General features: G+C 42.6%; 1 protein-coding gene across 4 annotated transcripts in view; it reads left to right on the top strand.

The window, feature by feature from the left end:
- SPAG9 (sperm associated antigen 9) overlaps positions 1-21764 on the top strand; it is a 124076-nt gene that overhangs the window by 58919 nt on the left and 43393 nt on the right. For all 4 annotated transcript variants that reach the window (XM_058676475.1, XM_058676476.1, XM_058676479.1 and 1 more), the window contains 2 exons: positions 14768-14975; positions 15478-15577. In XM_058676475.1, the coding sequence (XP_058532458.1) occupies positions 14768-14975; positions 15478-15577 (308 nt within the window). The remainder of the gene's footprint in view (positions 1-14767; positions 14976-15477; positions 15578-21764) is intronic.

Genomic DNA, 21764 nt, shown 5'->3' with positions numbered 1-21764 from the left:
CTCCAGTGGGAGTAGCTGTCCAGCAGGGGAGCCCCCCGACGTTCCCCCTGCCGGCTCTGACCCCTCCCTTCCTGGATCTCACGTGTGCTGTTTGGGCACTGTGGTCATATCCGGTACAGGCAACCTCACCTTGGCATTCCATAATGTGCACTGGTTTTTGTCACAACCAAACCTGTCTCGACCCACACTCTGTTCTGGTGTTTGGATTCGCCAGTGAATGACATGAACTGATTCATCCTGGTCTTTCCCCAACCCATGCTAAATGTATGCCAGTGGGAAACTTCCCATGGCCTGTTTTGGGCTGTTTCCTATCATGCTTCTTGCGCTTACCTGCAGGGACTGTGTCCTGCCAGAAGAGTTGCCCAGGTTCCTCCATCAGAACCTTTCCCAATGCCAGATTTTGCGCATACCAAGGGGTCCATGAGCCAGCACTACTCAATTCACCTCCTGTCCTAGCAGGAACAGTGGCTTTTCCTGACTGGCCTTCAACCCAATCTGGTTCTTACTGTTGGATGTTTCAGCCCAACCATTGCTTGTCCGTACCTACGTGCAGCTCACACATGGCTCAGTAGGGGCTGAGACCTAGCCTAGTCTGTCCCACATCTACCCTGGTCCTCCAGAGCACCAGATGGTGTTGCATTCTAGCCCGGCTTGGTGCATCCAGTCCCAGTTCACACTTGTGCCTAGGGAGACTACAGCCATATACAGATCAGAATGCAGCCCCCACTCCAGCCCCTGCACTCCTCGGTGGGAATCTCAATGCAGCTAGGGTGTCCCCTTAGCTGAGTTGTCTTTTTTAAACTCTGCTTCAAATTATAGAGGCAAATGAAGTAAAACATTCTGTAATCCTGATTAAAATCTTGACAAAAATTAATTTCTGTTTTATTTACTACATGATATGAGTTTAAGGTAGAATAACTAATGAGCCTAACTGGTTTTTGAAGTTGAAAATTACCGTGATCTGAAAGCTTTGATGCTCATTATAGTTTCACAGTTTAATGGTAGGTATTTCACTTAAAAAAACAAAAACAAAAAAACCAAAACATTGTTTCTTTCTCAAAGCCATTTAATTAAGTGGCGTGCGAAAGGTACATTGTATTTAGCTAAATAGTCCTAGTGTTAATTTGTTCTAGAACATATTCTTAACCAAGAACTTGTTAACAAACAAATGATAAATGTAGTCAGTACATGTAGTCAAGATATGCCAGTAATTAAATTTTGAAAAATATGTAAAGTTATGTTCTGCATCTGTAACTATTTATAGATGGAATACTGAATATGAAAAAATCTTGTTACATTATAAGATCTACTCTTGTCATAAAACAGGCCAGTTACAATTTATACAAATAAATTACATTTTACCTCCTTTTCTTGCTTTTTAAATGTTGTTGTTTACTGTTGTCTTCCCAGCACATTATGGGGGTTCAGAATATGTTTGTTGAATGAATTCTTTGCTGTAGATGTTTGAAATAATCCTTGGGGATACTATAAGAAGACCTTTCTGTCACTTCCAGAAAGTGGAGACATCCAGGATCACTATTTTTCTTTGTGAAACACAGAGAGATAGGTAAAAGAGACAGCACACAGTCCCGTGTACTAGGGCACTGCCCAAATGCCTGAATTTGCTGCAGGCCTCAAGCCTGGAGCCAGAAATCCAGTTTGAAGTCTCCCACATGGATAGTTGGAACCCAGTTACTTAAACCCTTGCCACTGCTTCCCAGGGCCTGCTTTGGCAGGAAATTGGAGTCAGGAGGGAGCTGGGTAGCAAAAGCAGGTCAGTGTGGGCCACAGACATCTTAACTGTTAGGCAAAATGCTTGTCCCCTCCATTGACCTTTAAAGTGTGCTCAAAACAGGAAACATTCGGTAAAGTAAATATTTTATAGCTTTTCTCCCACTAAAGTATTTTTAACAATACAATTGATGTCACCTTTTCTTCCTTCTTCAAATTTTTAGAAGCTGATTGTGCTGTTATTAGTCCCTCCTTGCTGCCTTCTACAGCTATACTTGCTCTGTAAAGCCAGCCTGTAGGTTAAACAGCCTCCTTGCTGTGTCCTGTTTCCCAAAACCAGTTTAACTAGGGGTTATACATTGAATGCGTCAAAATTATGCACCATATGGTAACTATGTTTTAATTACAATCCAAAAGTACACCTTAAGAGATTATTATAATTCTGTTGTGATTTAATTCACTGACTTGCTGTGACAACTTTACAGGCAGGTATAAACCAATTGAAATGATTAAGATGGACTAAGGCCTAGGAGTTTTTGTGTCCTCCCTAGAGATACTAAGTCGTATACTCCTGAGAGACTTCCTAAAACAAAGTCCTTTCTGTCTCCACTTGCTCTGGACAGTGAGGTAAAGACCGAATAGATAAGGGTTTCTAGGAATGGATCATACATTACAAAATAGTAAGTCTAGCTTGTAAAGTATGTCTACTGATTGGGACCCCTTCTATTACTCTCCTAAGCCCTCTTGTTAACTTGATATCCTTCTCTTACTTCACGAAAGGCTAGCAGTTAGAAGCTGGGTTCACTTGTGAATCCTGTCAAAGCCTCCTCACACATGTTCTCATCTTGATTTGCACATGTAACAGAAATTGCACTAGATCAACTCTAATTTAAATTTTCCTACAACTGGGGTCTTTCCTCCCTTGGAGTCCCTTCTGTTGCTATGACAGGAGATCTTTCTCTCTCTCTACCTCTCTCCCTCTCTGTTAAATAAATCTCGCTTTAAAAAAAATCCTACAACTGTCCTATTTCTTGAAAACTTTAGGGATGACCTACCATATTTAGGGCTTCCTTTTATCTCATTAAAAAAACTGAAGCTGAGCGTTACAGTCAGGTTGATTTTACTATGTTAAGGTGTAAATGTGGTATAAAGAACTGGCACTTAGCCTGGAGGTCCAAATGCTGGTAAGACACTGGCATGCCTTTAAAGAGTGCCTGGTGTTGGATTGGAACTTTGCCTGCTGATGCACACGTCAGGGCAGCAGGGAAACCTGGCTTGAGTTCCTGGTTTAGACTTAGCCCACTGTTGCAGGCATTTGAGGGGTAAACCTGTAGATAAAAGCTGTATTTCTTTTTAACCTTTCAGATAAGTAATTAAAAAAAGGAAAAAAGGGAAGTGAGTAAAATAGGGCATGCTTTAAGTAAGTTATTATTTTGTTTATCAGTCCCATGCCTGCATTGAGTTCCAGGCTCCTGGTCTACCTTAAATTTGGGGTCATTGGATGATGAGGCAGCAGATGGAGAGGTCTCTATTCATTCCCCGTTTTGTCTTAGTTTGTCTTTCCAACAAAATAAATTTTAAAAAATGTTCTGTAGGGGGAAAAATAAAATACAATGAGTTATAATTTCCCACTGTGAGATACCTGCAGTCAGTGACATTTAAATAATTTAGATTTCCTGGGAATCCTAGAAATGATACAAAATGTGCAAGTTCTTGAGGTATCTGTACAGATTATTCGATTTATCCCATTCTTATGGAGATTGGCAAACATAGGGAATTAACTTAAATTATAAAAATTTCAGGTACTGTTAGGTGCTATTAAGAGAGCAAGGCAAGTTCAAGAGTACTTATTTTGAAATGGTGACTTGGGAATGTGCAGATACATGGGAAGGTCTGGTGGGGAAGAAGAGGTGACAATTAAATTTCCAGAGGCAGGGGCCCGGCGTGGTGGCCTAGTGGCTATAGGGCTTGTCTTGCACGTGCCAGGATTCCATATGGGCACTGGCTCTAATCCCAGCAGCTCCACTTCCCACCCAGCTCACTGCTTGTGGCCTGGGAAAGCAGTGGAGGACGACCCAAAGCCTTGGGACCCTGCACCCGTGTGGGAGACCTGGAGAAGGCTTCTGGCTCCTGGGTTTGGATTGGCTCAGCTCAGGCCATTACAGGCACGTGGGGAGTGAATCATCGGGCTGAAGATCTTCTCTCTGTCTCTCCTTCTCTCTGTATATCTGACTTTCCAATTAGAAATAAAAAGTTCTGAGGTGGGGACCCTCTTCGTTGTGTTGAGGGATGGTCATTTCACTTCATCTCCTTCTTTGCAGTCTTCCATTCCTGTCTTGTCAGGCTTGTCAAAAACATCCGTGTTTCCAAGGCAACTAGCAAACCACTCATCTTTCCCCTTCTCTTTCAGCACCATTTGGTGTGTTGAATACCCGAGCTTCTGAAGGTGTGTTCTTCGGGTTTCCTCCAGAATACTCCTGTTCCTCTAAGACCTTCACTAGTTTGCAGTGCTGCTGATTTCTCTTATGATGTGGGAGCTCTAAGTACTGGAGTGTCCCAGGACCTGCACCTCACTTATCCCTTCTCTTAATCTGTGTCAGTGAATGTGATGTGCACCCCAGTGTTCACAAATGCGGTCTCTGCATCCCATTGCTTTTCTTCCCAGTTTGCCCTTATCTGTATATTTGTTTGCCCCGTGTAGAGTACCACCCAGAGAAACACGCTCTGTCAGGGCCACTCCAGATGTCACGGCTTATGGGAAGCCTCATCTGACACCTCAGTTATGACCCACAGACCTGGTTTATAGGTCAGTTCAAAGCAGGAAGCAACAGGAATTTTACATTGCTTCATTAATAGGAACTTAGTGCAGAAGACTTCTTCAGTGGAATTGGCAAAAAGAAATTCCTTATTTTAAATGGCCAAAGCTGTTCTGTTAAAAAATACGTTACACAAATGCTAAGTGTTGGAGTAAGCAAAAATGTTACAGTGAGATTGGTTATCTAACTGAATTATATTCATGAACAAGCCACAAATAAGCAAGAAAAGGCTAAGTTACAAGACAGTCTTTTTGTTGCTGTTGTTCATTTAAGATTTATTTTTATTGGAAAGGCAGATTTACAGAGAGAAGGAGACATAAAGATCTTCCTTTTGCTGTTTCACTCCTCAGAAGCTGCAGCAGTTGGAGATGAGCTGATCCAAAGCCAGAGGCCAGGAGCCTCTTCTATGTTTCCCATATGGGTGTTGGGTCCCAAACACTTGGGGCATCCTCTACTGCTTTTCTAGCCCATGGCCTAGTATGGGAAGCGGATCAGCCAGGACACAAACTGGTTCCCATATAGGATCCTGGCACTTGCAAGGTGGAGGATTAGCCAGTTGAGCCATTGCACTGGACCCAACCAAGACAGTGTTTAAGAATAAGAACCTGCTCTAAGGGGCTGCCATAAACCATTCTTATGTCTTGCAGCACTGGCATCCCATATGAATGCATGTTCTAATCCCACCTGCTCCACTTTCAATCCATCTCCCTGCTTATGACTTCAAAAGCAGTAGAGGATAGCCCAAGTGCTTGGGACCCTGCACCCATGGGTGCGGATTCGTCTGTTATGACCATTTGGGGAGTGAACCACTGGATGGATGATCTTTCTGTAAATTTGCCTTTCAAATTAAAAAAATAAACTATAATTTTTTCTTTAAAAAGAACTTATTCTGGGTCCAGTGCGATAACCTAGTGGATAACGTCTCACCTTACACACGCCAAGATCCCATATGGGCACCGGTTCTAATCCCGGCAGACCTGCTGCCCATCTAGCTCCCTGCTTGTAGCCTGGGAAAGCAGTCTAGGATGGCCCAAAGCCTTGGGACCCTGCACCCGCATGTGGGAGACCTGGAAGAAGCTCCTGGCTCCTGGCTTCAGATTGGCTCAGCTCCAGCCATTGCGGCCACTTGGGGAGTGAATCATCAGAAGGAAGATCTTCCTCTCTGTATATCTGCCTTTCCAATAAAAATAAACTAAATCTTTAAAAAATAAATACATAACAAGAACCTATCCTAGCAGATATTTAGACTGACTGTAAAGCTATTTAAATGGTATGGTACTACTTTCCTTTCCCCTTTCTTTGTTTTTGTACACTTCAATGCGAAGGCTGTTGGCTAGGGCAGACAGGATTGTTGTCTGTAGGCTGGGGTGGGAGGATAGGTGCCATAACCTAAGCAGCTTAAGAGGGTTTCCAAGTGGGGATAGTAGGATGCAGAGTCAGCACGCGCACGCACACACACACACAAACACGTTTAATCTTCTTCCTTGGAAGAATATTCCGGGAGTTAATAAAAAAAGTATATTTTAGAACTAAGAAAAACAATTTTAATTAAAAAGCAATTGGATTTGTCTGCCCTTGTGAAAAAATTTTGTTTTAAAGCCACGCGACTAGCAGTGCTTTGGTGGAATTGCTGAGAGAAGCGCTTGGTATGTAAAGCTGCATTCTTCAGAGGATGTGCTTAGCATACCGAGCAGGAAGCGGCTCAACAGAGCGCATTCTCGCTGAGAACAATGCTCCATCCGCCTCCATTTGTGGCTAGGTTCTGAAATTATTTCTATTTCCTTGGTTTCTCACAAGCTTAAATGTCTGTAAGTAGTTGAATCATATTTCTGTGTCTTTTTTTTTTAACTTTAAAAGTTAAAGCTTTCCATTTTTAAGAACTTTTTTGTTTTCAAATGATTTTGGACTTACAGGAAAGTTGCAAACATAGTACAAAGTTCTCATTTATCTTTCACTCAGCTTCTGCGAATGTCAACCCACCATAGCACAATCACTAAACCTAAGATCTTAAAATTAACATTGGTACAATACGGTTATCTAAACTACAGGCTAGTCATCAAGGGTCATCAGCTTTTCTAGAAATGTTCCTTTCTTGAGCACGATCCTACACTGTGCATCACTCTCCTCAGTCTCCTCTGGTATTTCCATAACCTTGGGAACTTGGCAGGGGACTGGTAAATTATTTTGTAGACTCCCTCTTCATTAGGCTTCTGGATGATTTCTTATGATTAAACTGAGGTTTACATTTTTGGTAAGAGTACCACAGAATACTTTTTTAATGCATTGCAAGAAATACTACAATGTCAGTATATTTTATTAGTGGTAGTAACTTTAATAACTTAGTTCAGCTGCAAGGTGTCAGATTTCTCCACCATACAGTTAGTGATTTCTATAAGGAAAGGTTGATATGTAGTTTGGACTCACTGGATATATATTTTATCCCGTGGGAGAGCCAGTCCTGTTGTTTATTTGATTTCTCATTGTTCCATCTACAAATGTTCAGAACTCTTCTAAGTGGGGGCCTGGATTCTTCTGATACATTCCATCCTTAAGTGAATTTTTTCTTCTTTACTGGCATCATAAGATGGCTCTTGCATTTCCTCTGCCCCACAATGCAGCATCAGTCCTTCTCCATTGATGCTTGCTAGCTTTTATTCAGAGTACTGTGAAAAGTGCTGTGACATAGCAGGCTAATCCTCTGCCCTGTGGCACCAGCATCCCATGCAGCTGCCAGTTTGAGTCCCGCTGCTCCACTTCCCATCCAGCTCCCTGCTTGTGGCCTGGGAAAGCAGTCGAGGACGGCCCAATGCCTTGTGATTCTGAACCCATGTGGAATACCCATAAAGGCTCTGGGCTCCTGGCTTCAGATCAGTACGGCTCCAGCCATGTGGCCACTTCGGGAGTGAACCAGCAGACAGAAGATCTTTCTGTCTGTATCTTCTCCTCTCTGTATGTCTGATTTTTCCAATGAAAATGAAATAAATCTTTAAAATATATATATATGTATATATATATTTTAATGGTTTTTGTGTTAGATACAATGTTATATATTAGAAATGTTAAGGTATCCAGAATAAAACCTATTTTGTAAAATAGGTTTAGTAATTTCTTTTAAAAAGTTATATTGCTTCATAATTTTTTAAGTAATACTGAAAAATACAGACTAAAAATAGGAAGTTTCTCCAGTGCTGCATTCTACCCCTCCCCCAGGCATTATAAATAGTGTAGCTACCCTTCAGGCTGTTTCCATGTGCACAGTGACACCTACGCGTAGTCTTTTTAAAATAAGTGGGTTTATACTGCAAATATTTTCCCCATGGCTTGCTTTCCTTTTCATTTCACAATATAGCTTGACAGTCTTTCTGCATTTACAGAAAGAACTGCCCAATTTTTTTAACCTAGTTTTTGATGAATAGTTGAGAGTGGCTAAAGATAATGATACTTCAGAATTAAAGCAAGTATTACTTGGTCTCGCCACAGACATGCACAGTATGAGGTGCTGGGTGTGTTCGTTGATTTGGTTGTGGTGCTTATTTCAACAGTATATGCATATATCACAACAGCAAGTTGTACGATTAAGCTGTGCCATTTTTGTCAGTTTTACCGCAACAAAGGTGACGAACATAGTGCTTGTTAATGGAAAGGTCATCTGGATTCCATATTGAATTATATCTTGCTAATTTATAGGGGTTTTTGTTTGAAGGAATTGAAGGGCTAACAGCCTTTCAAAAGCATTTTGATGAATTTCCAGATCAGGAGTTTTAAAAACTTGGTGTGGGTTTACATTTAGAAGAAAAGCTTTCCCACATATACAAAAAATACATAGAAGTAAAAAATGCGAACATATAGATGTTTTATAGGAAATCATTTCAGTCTTGGCCACCCTTCAAATATTAATGTTACTTAATAGTTTCAGAAACGTTGCAGGGAGAAAGGAGAGCATCGTAAACAAAATTGTGTGAGCAGAAAAAGCTCAGGTGGAAGGCTGTGCATCAAACAGTGTGAGGTGAGACTGATCCGAGTGCTGACTTCTGACGCAGAATATCATTTCACGTCTCACTTAAGATGAAGTTTTAAAGGAGGTGATTGTTAAACAAAAACAACCCCAAACTCTTATGCTAAACCCAGTAGATAAATAGACACATGAATCTGTGTCCTGAGAAGTATAATAAAAGCCAAAGACAGAAATATGTTACCGCCTATTAAATACGTAATGTTTCTCTTTTATCATCTTTCCCTTTGCTAGGTCAGCAATAGTCCTGAACCCCTGAGGGCTGTAGAACAGCTTGTGAGAATGGTATTTCCAAAACTTTATAAAAAGTAAACAAAAATAGCTAACTTGGTTATTTTCGCAGCTATTCATTATATTCTCCTGACATTGAATACTCAGTTTGGAAGACTTAAATGTCGTTCATTCAAATGCAAAAGAAAATTGCGTGCTGTGTAGAGGTTGCTGTTGCTGTAGTTTAATCTGTAAATACTGTCCTAAAGTAAGCATTTTTGAAATAAATAAGAAAGAAATAGATTGTGGAATTTTTGCTTGTTTCCATTTATCCAAATCTAAGTAAGAAAATTGGTGACCCTGCCTTCTGCAGGGAAGATTGTCCATCTCTGGTTGTTTCCCTAGAGACAGCCCAGGGTGTCACTCTCCAGTGGACCGCCCCAGCCCCAGCACCTGCAGCTTACTCAGCCAATGCCTGCAGAAGGTGAGGCTCTGTCCTACTGGCTAGGTCAGAGCTTAAGCTCTGTGCAACGACAGTGGACATGTTAGGGTAGACATTCACACTTTCCCTTCATAATATGAATTCTCTGGGACCTACAGCAATGTTCACAGCTAGGCATATCTTAGCTAATGTGTCTAAAATTCTGATTCTCAGCTTTTATCCATGAGTCAAATTATAGCCAACTTACCAGAAAAATACATGGACACACAAAAGTCTGTGATCTTTATGTCATAGTAAATTAAGAGTTTAGGAGTCACTGTTTTAGAGACTCACTTTTACCTGGAGAAGAAGCAATGGAAATTAAAAGTTAAAAGCATGTTACAGTGGGGAGCACTGAGCTGCTTCCTTGTTCTCAGTATGATTTTTACTTTGTCTTGGCTTAAAACCTTCAAATCTAAAGTCAGACAAATACATATAATCACTTTTGTTCCCCTTTTTTACCCTATTTCAGGTGAAGGAGGGCAGTTCCCTCAAAACATATCCTAAGTGTTCCACTTAGGAAAATACTGCGTTGGAACCAAGGAGCAAATTGTCCTTGATGGCGGTCTTTACTTTCTGTAGTGGGAACATAACTGATAGTCTGTTAGAAAAAAAACCAGTTATGCCACAGGGTGAAATAATAGATGACATGTGTATGTATAGTGAAGGAGAATTGCCTCTTTTGAAAACCACTACCCTAAGATTCAGAGCCTTCTCTTTAGTTCCCATGCTGTGTTTCTTGTGTCTAGTAGTAAGTAGTACAGCCCAGAGTGAACGGATTTAAACGTTGTAAAATATTTTTGTGTGGCAAAAGTACAAAAGGGAAATAAGTTGCATTTAATATCTATAACCTAGGACAAATTAAAAGACCTATTCTTCCAAATAGGTCCTAATCTTTCCTTTCTTTGATAGGGCTCTCTGAGGTATCATATAATCCTTTTCTGTTTCAAGTTCAGGTCTCTTGCATTATTTATTTTTTTTTCTTGGGTTATTTTATTTTATGCTCTTGGGTCCAAAATGAACGTACGCTTTATTATGCATGTGGACTTTGGCCAAATACTTTGTGTTATGAATTATAAATTACTAAGTAAAAAAAAAAAAATTATGGTGAAAATAAACCAGACTTGATGGGGAGTGAAGAGCTGGGGTACTGAAGAGGAAGAAGAAATAGTTTCTCTTTTTGGTTTTTATTTAGGAAGTAAATGGCAAGCCCAAGACTGACCTCAAACTAATTTATTTTTCAAATGGCTCTAAAGAGTAGCTTTCTCCCAATAAAGATAAACGCATATACTTGATATCCCCTCGGGCTTTCTGAATCCAGTCTTGGTGGATCTCAGTGCTTTCGTCATCACTGTTTATCAGAAACAGAAAACCCTAGTTTTCCTATTTTTAGATGTATGTTATAGTCTAGGCTTTTGAAGAGTGGAATTTTTGTATAGGATAAAATAAGTGAGGATGAAATAAATGTGAAAGTAGGCCATTTAAGCTAAACAGAAGCATATCAGTTTCATTTTGAAGTGTACACATCAAAGCAAAGATTACTGTAGGTAGGTCTGTAATTGTCTTTAGTGTAGGCCTCCTCAGCTTCAGAAACCGAGGACTCAACTCCAAGCAAGCTGATTTCCTTGACTGAGTAAATTTGTATCAGATGCATCTATGTTAGATGCCAATCACCAGCTTAAGGAAATAGTGATTTAATTTTAAGGGAGAAGGAGGTAATGGAAAATTGAATTTTTTATTTCTTTGATTTGTCTTCTTTCTTAATGTAACCAGCCAAATTCTTGATATCTACAGGAGAAAATAATATGCTGTACAATTTAGCTAACTTTGTTAGCATACATTTAGTATTACGCTGGAGATGATAATCAAAGCTGTCTTAAATACAAACCCATAGTGAATGAATAACACCCAATTCCTAAAAAGTTTGAATGGTTTTCTTTTTCTGAAAGCTTATCTCAAACTGGAAAATAATTTCATCTGGTTAATATTCAAGTGTATTTAGCTTATTTATATTTTCTCCTTAGCAGGAAAGTACAGGCCTATTGTTAAAGGGTTGCAAGGCTTAACAGTTAAGACCCACTTTGGATGCCTGTTTCCCATATTGAAGTGCATGGTTTGAGTCCCTGTTCCTCTGCTTTTGATTCAGCTTCCTGCTAATATGCACTTTGGGAGGCAGCAAGCGACGGTCAAGTACTTGGGTCCTTATCACCCAAATAGGAGACCTACGTTAAGTTTTATACTCTTATTAGCTTCTGCCTTGGCCCAGCCCTGGCTAATGCAGGCACTTGGGGAGTGAGCCAGCTAATAGGAGATACCTCCTCTGTCTCTGTGTTTTCCAAATAAAGTGATTTTTTTTTATGAAAACAATAGGAAAGTGGAATAGGTGTTTGGTACACCATTTAAAATACCACTTGAAATACTGTGTCACATATCACAGTGTCTGGGTTTGAGTCTCAGCTCCACTTCTGATTCCAACTTCGTGCTAATGGGCACCCTGGGAGACAGCAAGCAGTAGGTGAAGTAATTGGGACCCTGCACATGGAAGATCCCAGTCTGGTTTCCAGCTTCAGCCTAGTCCAGCATCGTTGTTGTTGCTATTTGAGGATTTGAATCAGCAGATGAAGATCTCTCTATCTTTCTCTATCCCTCCCATCTCTCCCTGTCTATTTCTTTCTCTCTGCTTTTAAAAATTAGTAAAAATAAATTTTAAAAGAATAGGAGCCAGAACCCTAGTATAATAGGTAAAGCCACTGCTTACAGCACTGGCAATCCCACATGAGTATCCATTCCAGACCCAGCAACTCCACTTCTGATACAGTCCTGCCAGTGCCTCTAGGAAAGCAGCAGAAAATGACCCAAGGACTGGGAGCCCTTGCTGTCCATAAGGGAGATCTAGATGGAGTTCCAGGCTCCTAGCTTCAGCGGGGCTCAGCCCCAGCCAGTGTGGCCATTTGGAGAGTGAACCAGAAGATAGACAAGTGAGTGCGTGTGTGTGTATGTGTCTCCATAACTGCTTTTCAGCTAAATAAATAAATCCTTTAAAAGGACAAAAATGTTATAAGCAGGACAAATTTTGTCAAATTTAGTCACATTATTTACGTTTTTAAAAACCTTTGAAACTTCACTTATTTTATATTTTGATATGTATTACTTGAGTTTATCACAGTGTTTTCATCCTCAGTGCTTTTGCAAAATCTGTGAGTACTTTTCATTAGTGATGTTCTACAAAATAATTTTAATTGCTATGTAGTATTTTATTTTGTGTGTGTGTGTGTGAGAGAGAGAGAGTTGGGTGGAAAGCAACGAATTTTTGTTTGTTTTATGACACAGTTTCATAGGCTCTGGATTTCCTCCAACCCCTCCCCAAACTCTCCCCCCATGTTGGATTCTTCCACATTGTTGCATTGGAACATTTCATATCCAGTGCTAGTTCCTTCATTGTGGGTATGTACCATGCATAGAGTCCGGCATCCTATTGTCGAGATAAATTCAGCAGTTTCACTGGGAGACCTTCCCCAGTCTGAAAGTATAGCTGGCAGAATACCATCCCCTCCAATGTAAAGCCACAACACAACATCACTAACAATTTATAGCATCATAGAGTTGATTGACATGGTATTGAGTAACCAGTATGTTAGAAAATGCAAGTTCTTAACCACATCCTGTGACTACTTCATTGACATTTTAATTTTAGTTTATACATAACCGGCTGCTATATACCTTAAAATGGCTATAGGGTACTATTCCGATGATTCATGTCTATTTTCATTTTTATATTTAGCAGCTTATAGTATTTAATCATGATTTTTACTGAACTTGGCGAATTTTTGGATAGTCCAAACAGGCTTATAACTCTAATAAGGCATGTGTTAACACTTGAGGCGCAGAACAGTTGTAGGTGGGGTGTGCAGAGAAATCTTCAATACCTTAGTGAGGAGTAACTAATCTTTGTGTCCTCCCTAGTAAGGTATATGTGAGTCCAAGCTGACTGTTTCCTGTCTGTTCTACACTTTCCTTATTGGTCTTTGTCTATCTGTTCTAATTTTGGGGGGTGCTCTGCAGCGACCCTGATAGTCATTGTAAGAGAGGGTGGGATCCAAAGCTGGAACTAAGTAAGGGCCAGAGAAAACTCCTCTCCCAAGTCCCAAAGGAAGCTTGCTGTTCTGTTTCTGAGGACCGCTCAGGGCTCCTGGTTATTGTTCTGATGACATTAGTTCCTGTAAGAAAGGATCTGGGCTTCTTCCATCCCAGGTGGGAGATCCGATAGGGAATGGATGACTAAGGAGTTCTCGGCCTACGAGGGCATTCCAGTTTCCCGTGGTCTCCTTGGCAGTTGGGATATAGTCCTTGGTGCCCATACTGATAGTCTTTGGTGAGGATCCGGAGTCTCCAGGGTTGGGATACAAACCTCCTCCTGTCCTCCGAAAGCAACAGATTTAAGAGCGTGACACTGAGGAGGTGTGCTAGCTGACCCCTCTGTGGCTGCAACCATCCACATGCCCAAGGTTTGCTCCCCGAATTTCACTCGAGTCTCCGCAGCCTGGGTCGCCCTCCTTCACCCTTTCAGGTTGCAGATCACAGTCTTTCGCGTCTGTTTCACTGCTGCCTGCCGACTTTCTCAGTCCTGGTGGCACTGGGGGATTTCCCACAGTGTTCCCCACCGTTCTCTTTTTTTGTTGTATTTATTTTTTATTGGAAAGTCAGATAAACAGGACCAGAGACAGAGAGGAAGATCTTCTGTCTGTTGATTTACTCCCCAGTGACTGCAATGACCAGAGGTGTATCCATCCAAAGTCAGGAGCTCAGAGTCTCTTCTGGGTCTCCCACATGGGTGCAGGGTGTGAAGGCTTTGGGCCATCCTCAACTGCTTCCCCAGGCAACAAGCAGGGAGCTGGATGGGAAGCAGGGCTGCTGAGATTAGAAACTCATGTTGGGGCCCGGCGTGGTGGCCTAGCTGCTAAAGTCCTCACCTTGAATGCTTCATGATCCCATATGGGCGCCAGTTCTAATCCCGGCTGCTCCACTTCCCATCCAGCTCCCTGCTTGTGGCCTGGGAAAGCAGACCAGGATGACCCAAAGCATTGGGACCCTTCACCTACTTGGGATACCTGGAGGAGCTCCTGGCTCCTGGCTTCAGATCGGTGCAGCACCGGCCGTTGCGGTCACTTGGGGATTGAAGCATCGGAAGGAAGATCTTCCTCTCTGTCTCTCCTCCTCTCTGTATATCTGACTTTGCAATAAAAAATAAATAAATCTTAAAAAAAAAAAACTCATGTTGGCATTAATGTTTAATGTTATGGCTAATACCTCTGATGCACTTTTATTTGTAAATCTTCCTGTTAGAAAAATTGTATCTGAGGAAATATGATTAGCTTATATATTTCCCAATTGCAAATAATTTAGAGAGGAAATCTGGTTGATGTCTTTTTTAAGTTAGAACTGTTTAGACAAATTTATAAAATCATTTAGAAGAAGTTATTTGATTAAAGATTTCATCTTAATTGTTTTTGTTTATAGGATGAACTTTCTGATGTTAGCCAAAGTGGATCTAAAGCTACCACTCCAGCGTCAACAGCTAATTCAGATGTGGCAACAATTCCTACTGATACTCCCTTGAAAGAAGACAATGAAGCATTTGTGAAGGTTACAGATACAGCAAATAAGTCAGAGATAAGCAAGCACATTGAAGTACAGGTTGCCCAAGAAACTAGAAATGTGTCCACAGGTAAATGTTCTTGGCTTATTGGTAAAGTATTCAGTAAACCCTAATAGTAGGGATATGAGAAACTGTATCTTTTGGAGGGTGATCTGCTTTTTAGACAGATAAAACAGATAATTGCTGTGTTTATTTGTAAATGAGGTTAGAAGAAGTAATGAAGTTTTGAAAGAAAAATCTTGGGAGCTGGCAAGTTAGAGAGTCTGAAGTAGCCTCTTAGTCTTCATTTTGTCTATAGTTCACCCTTTCAACCGGAATGAAAGCAAGGCCTTGGCTATCCTGTACTGTGTGTTCCAAGAAACAAAAATGAAAGCTTTCTCTGGTAATTTATTGATCAGTTTCCGGTATTGACTATTAATTAAATGTATAAGAGATCTTAAAAAATGTTTGTGAAAATGCCTACTATGAAATAGTTGCACGAAGGTAGACTTACCTTTTAATTCCACTTTTGCATGAACCCTTTGATGTTCCCTTGTATATGTGTTGTTTATTTCGTTGTTCCTTTCCTAAGGCTCTGTTGAAAATGAGGAGAAATCAGAGGTTCAGGCAATCATCGAGTCCACTCCTGAGTTGGATATGGACAAAGAGCTCAGCGGATATAAGGGTTCCAGGTACCAAAAATGTCAGACACAGACTTTTCTTTTCGTTTTCTCCACTCCCATAGCACCTTGTTCTTGAGTATCTGACCAGGCGAGATGAATTTCAATGCTTTGTTGGAGTAATATTGGTATTATATCAGAGGCAGGGGTCTTCAAGAAGTTCATGGAAATACATGATCAAAAAGACATTAATTTCAAAATTCTTTGCTTCAAAATAAACTTTTCTTTTAAAGATTTGTGTATTTTCATTGGAAAGGGAGATTTACAGAGAGGAGGAAAGAGAAAGAGCTTCAGTCCCCTGATTCACTCACCAAGTGGCAACAACGGCTTGAACTGAGCCAATCTGAAGCCAGGAGCCAGGAGCTTCTTTCCAGTTTTCCACACAGGTGCGGGATCCCAAGGCTTTGAGCCATCCTCGACTGCTTTCCCAGGCCACAAGCAGGGAGCTAGATGGGAAGTAGAGCAGCTGGGTTGTGAATCAGCAGCCCATATGGGATCCCAGCACTAGGCTATCACACTGGGCCCCAAAACAAACTTTTAATTCCATTCTCCATAGACTTTCTGAAGTACCCTCATGTTGTTATTTCTATTCTTGAAATTGGGCTTTACATGTGGTTGGACTTTGCCTTTTCTTTCACATTTGTGAAGAATTGCTTTATTCTCATATTGAGTTCAGGAAGTTGCCATTGACATTCTTGCTTCTCTGTGTATAGTTTCTATTACCTCTTGGAGTTGTCTTCTTTGTTTGATTTTTTTTTTCCCCAAAAAAATCATGATGCTATGCTTTCTGTAGGAGTATTTTTTTTTTATCTATTTTATTGTGGTGTTGTTGACAATCTTTACATAGTTAATTACAGTTAAAGAAAGAAAAAGAAAAAAAAAAAGGTTCAGGGGGATAGGGAAGTGGGTAATACTATTATGTCCATATTGTTTCCATCATGTATCTGAGGTAAAGGGGGATATTGAGGGAGAAGCCCCACCTGGTTTCCCGCCCACCCCGAGTCCCGGATGTGGGGCATGCTCTGAGATATGTGCTCAAGTGGTGTTAATAGTTCTCCAGTTATGAATCGCTGCCAGTTTCGCTCGATGAGGTCGTCCACTGATTGATATGATCCATCATAAAGTCTCCGTTTGCCCCATATTTCGCTGCCAACATATAGCTGAGATGAATGATTGATCTGCTCTGTCTTCTGTCTTTTCTTGATTAGAGTTCTGAGTCCAGCAGTTCGATTGGGGAGATCTCCAAAGAAACTTTGAGGTATTCCCAGACTAGTTTCTTGTATGTTCTAGCAAGCACAGGTCCCGGCACAGTCCATCACCCCGATCAGCTGGTGGTTGCAAATGCTGGGTTGGTTCTATTTTCAATCCCGAGTTGCACTGGAACCAATGGGTGTTGCAGTCCAGTCTGGTTCTGCCCAGCACGTATTCGGCCCTCACACAAACCAGTGGGAGCTGCAGCCTAGTCGGGGCGACCCACAATAACCCCCACCAGGCCCGCCCCCTACCCTGGTTTGCCAGTATGTGTAGCAGAAGACCAGTCTGTCCCCCATCCCATTTGGCTCTGGCACTTGTCAATGGGTATTAAAGCTTAGTTCTATCTAACCAACTCAACCATCCAGCCCTCATGGGTGTTGTTGAGTGCCTCTCTATCTAGCCATCCCAGCCCCCGTCCTAGTTTTCATGCCCTCCCACGGGAATAGTGACCCAAGAAGGGGGAACCCACTTTTTCCCTCCCAGGTCTCTCAGTCCCGGTTTATGCACTCTTTAGGTGGTTCTGTGATTTGACTTGACAGAATTAGTCCCCAGTGCCAGCTTCTGTGGCTATGCCCAAACATCCCTCACCCACTCTAATTTATGCTTGCACCAGCAGGAATAATCAGCCCAGCCTGGCTTTTCCCTGATCTATTCCACATGCAGCGCACAGGTGTTGTAGCCTTGCATAGTCTAGTCTGTCTCTATCCCAGCCCACGCTCTCCATTGGGAGTAGCTGTCTGGCGAGGGATCCAGCCCCTTAATCCCCCCGCCAGTTCTGCCGCTCCCTTCCTTCCTGGATCTCACGTGTGCTGGTTGGGTGCTGCATTCATATCTAGTACAGGCAACCACGCCCTGGCATTCCATAATGTGTACTGGTTTTGTCGCGACCAAACCCGGCTCATCCCACACTCTGATCTGGTGATCGGATTTGCCAGTGGGTGACATGAACTGATTCAGCTTGGTCTGCTCCTGACCCATGCTGAATGTGTGCCAGTGGGAAACTTCCCATGGCCTATTCTGGACTGTTTCCTATCATGCTTCTTGCGCTTACCCGCAGGGACTGTGTCCTGCCAGAGAAGTTGCCCAGGCTCCTCCATCAGAACCCCTCCCAGTGCCAGATTTTGCGCATGCCAGGGGGTCCTTGAGCCAACCCAACTCAGTTCACCTCCTGTCCTAGCAGGAACAGTGGCTTTTCCTGGCTGGCTTTCACCCCATTCTGGTTCTTGTTGTTGGATGTTTCAGCCCGGCCATGGCTCGTCCATACCCACATACAGCTCACGCATGGCTCAGAAGGGGGTTGAGACCCAGCCTAGTCAGTCCCACATCTACCCTCTGGTTCTCCATGACACCAGATGGTGTTGGGGTCTGAACTGGCCTGGTGCATCCAATCCCAGCCCACACTTGTGCCTCGGGTGACTACAACTGTTTCCTAGATAGAACGCAACTCCCATTCCAGCACATACGCCCCTTGGTGGGAACCTCAACCTAGTTAGGGTGTCTCGTTACCTCCCCGAATGGGCTTGTTCCTAGCTGTAAATCATGCACCTGCCCGTGGTTGCTCTGAGGACCAGTAGGTGCAAGAGCCTAGTTCGGTATGACCTGTGCTCCATGCTGGTTTCTAGTTTTGCTTGTAGACAAAGGTTTGCTCAGTCCTGCCCAGTACATTACGTTCCATTACCAATTTACACATTTTGGAGCTACTATGCCCTGCTTGTCCAACCCCCAGATCTGGACGACGTGTTCACCAGCGAGTGCTATGACTCGCCAGGGGAGCTTCCCAAGTACCTCCACTTGATCCACTCCCAAACCCAGTTTACATACATGCCATTGGTTTTTAGGCCAGTGCCCGGTGTACTCTGGCCTCCCATTTGGCCTTGTATGAGCTGGTGAATGTTGCAGCCCGGCCTACCCCACAGCCTATTCAGGATGCACATTTGGGTGCTGCTGCCTTGCCCAGTCCAGTCTATGGCGGATCCCTTTACCTGTGATTGATGGCAGGCTCCTTGGTCACACCTAGCTTAGTCCATAACCACCTAAACTTTAGGTTTACCAGTGGGGCTAAACTTTCTACAGGGTGTGGCCCACACATGCTGCACAGAGTCCACCCCAGGAAAAGGTTCTAAAGTGCTAGTTAAAATTATGGACCTGCCTAATGTGACCAGTCTCCTGAACCAACATCATGTCAGGCAAAAAAAAAAAAAAAATATCCTGCTAGACAAGCCGGGGCTTATCTTTTGCATTATAGGTGTTCAAAGCTCAGCATTATTGAGTGATTACAAGTTCTCCAAAAGAAGAGTTACTGGCATTGGGAATCTTTAGGATTGACTCAGAACCCAGAAACAATGGGGTCACCCTAGAGCTATCTAAACAGCGATTCGGACATCCATTACCCCAGAGCTCCCCGGCCAGGCAGCCAGCAGGCAGAGCCTGGCACCACATGGTGCACTGGCCGCCCTGGGTGAGGCCGAGGACTCGTTCACTGCCTTGCGGCCGTGTCTTTGGTGTCAGCCCCCAGCATTGGGTCCGACCCGGCAGGGACACCCCCCACAGCCGCCACACTGTGAGGAGCGGCACTTGCCCCCAGACCCAAGCCCGAACCCCCTCTGTAGGAGTATTAAGTCTTTTCAGCCAAACATTTGTCTCTCCCAGTTCTGAAAAATTCTGTTTCCCCTTATTCTTGTTTCTTTCTGTGCTATTCTTGAATACCTCTGCAGTATATATTAAACATGATTTTATTCCGTTTCATTCTAATTCTTGGCAGATTTCATTAAACCGTCATTTTTTTCCCTTGGAACCATCCTGCTTTTTTATGGGTGCCACATTTGTTCAGAAGGAAATCAGGCTTTTTCTTTGTTTTTGTTTGCCTTGTTGCCCTTGCTGCTTGCATTGTTCCTTCTTGCTCCTGGTGCCTCTGTCACATTCCTTTTTTTTTTTCCTGAGGTCTTTCATAATAGAAGCTTTCTTTAAACGTCTGGCGTTCTGTGACTGTGTTGCTCATACTTCAGTGCACAATACTGACTCTCCTGTTTCCTGCCTGAAGCATTAAAACTTGACTTTCCTTTTAGGGGGAGCTGTACTAGTAGGAGGGTCTTGCAGTTCTGGAGGATCACCTCTGGGTCTCACTGCACGTTGTGCACTTCTATCCCACACCTCTGCTTTTTTGATGTTTGGTTTTTGGTGTGTGCTTTTTTATTGGAAAGGCAGATCAGATTTTACAGATAGAAGGAGAGATAGAAAGATTCTTGATCTGCTAGTTCACTCCACAAGTGGCTTAAATGGCCGGAGCTGAGTCATTCCAAAGCTAGGAGCCGGGAGCTGCTTCCAGGTCCCCCACATGGTCCTACCCTTCAGTTTTGTGTTGCCCTTGCATGTTCATCTCCACAGCTCCTGGTTCCTCTAAGACCCGGAAACATTTCAGGGTTCTGCACACTGATGGCTTCCTCCCTAGCTCCCACTGGATTGAGTTTCAGCTCTGGTCTGTTCATGAGCTTCCAACTCCTGGCCTCAGAATTCTGTTAGTATTTCATCTGCTGTAGCTTCTTTTCCTATATGGATACCTTTTTCATTTGTTAATTTTTCTTAATTGTTAGCTGATAAATGGCCAGACTGATCTTACCATGTATAGCTGGCAACCTGTACAGTGTTTCTATTAATGTAGCATTAAGACATAAACATACACTTTTCCCCATCTTTTTTTACCTGAGCATAAAAGTGTTTACATGTATAACATGTTTTGTAACTTTTAAAAAGAAGCCTTTGTATAATGGTTGACAGAGATTTATAATGCTTTAATTTAATGTTTTAGACATTATATTAAAGATTTTTGTAATCAATTTAGCTGTTTCAATTTTTGCCCCTACAAAAATGATATTTGACTATCTTTTCTATACATAGTTTATTGCCTTTTTATATGGTCAGGGATTTTTTTTAAATGTATTTATATTCTCTCTTTAAATTTTATTTATGATGGTGTTTACATAGTTGATCAGGGTGGGAAGGATTGAGGATCAGGGTAAAGTGGGCAAGACCATTGTTTATACATTGCCTTTTTCTTCTTCCTGTATCTAGGGGCAGGAGGATACAAGGGCGAAAACCATGCCCAGTCTCAGCCTCCTCAGTACCAGGGGATGGGGAACTGCCACCCGATGTCATCCTAGGGTCCCTGTTGTAGAGCATTTTCTGAGGGTTCTGCTCAAGTGATTTCAGTAGTTCTGGGATGCTCTTGATATCACTGCTGCAAGGATGAGGAAATCCTTCTAAGGTCAATTGGCTACATAGTCTACCTCTGAGTCTCCGGTCACGCAGAAATTTGCTGTCAAGTTTCACTGGAGTAGTTGATCCATTTGTTCTGCCTCTGCTTTCTCTGCAAACCATTGAGTGCTGCAGCTTAGCCCAGCCCTGCCCACCACACACTTGGCCCTCATGTACACCAGGGGTAGCTGCAGCCAAGTCAGAGTGAACCCCATTAACTACCACTGGACCAGCCCCTAGCTCTGGTTCCTGTGCCTGCCAGCATGTGCAGCAGTGGTCCAATCTGCCCCATATCCCATTCAGATCTCGTATATATCACTGGACATTGAAGCCTAACTCAACCCAACTGACTCCACCCTCCAGCCCACACTAATGCTGGCAGGTGTCACTCTGTCTAGCCAGGCCTGCCCCAGGTACTCGTGCTCACCAGTGGAAATTGCAGCCCATCAGAGAGGTGCACACAGCTTCCTACTGGGCCCACTCCCTGCCCCAGATATTACACTCTCCAGGTAGTTCTGCAGTCTAGCTCAACAGGACTTGCCCCCAATCCTAGCACTTGCCAGGTGATGCTACAGCAAAGCCCAGCCTGCTTGTCCTTACTCTGGTTCATGCCTGCACCAGTGGATACAATCTGTTAGCACAGCCTGGCTCTCCCCCAACTCTGTTCAATGTAAGCCAACAGGTGTTGTAGCCC

This window comes from Ochotona princeps, chromosome 17, assembly GCF_030435755.1.
Source record: "Ochotona princeps isolate mOchPri1 chromosome 17, mOchPri1.hap1, whole genome shotgun sequence".
NCBI classification, from domain to species: domain Eukaryota; kingdom Metazoa; phylum Chordata; class Mammalia; order Lagomorpha; family Ochotonidae; genus Ochotona; species Ochotona princeps.
The sequence above is the reverse complement of the archived record's forward strand: the minus strand, read 5'-3'. Positions and strand labels throughout refer to the sequence as shown.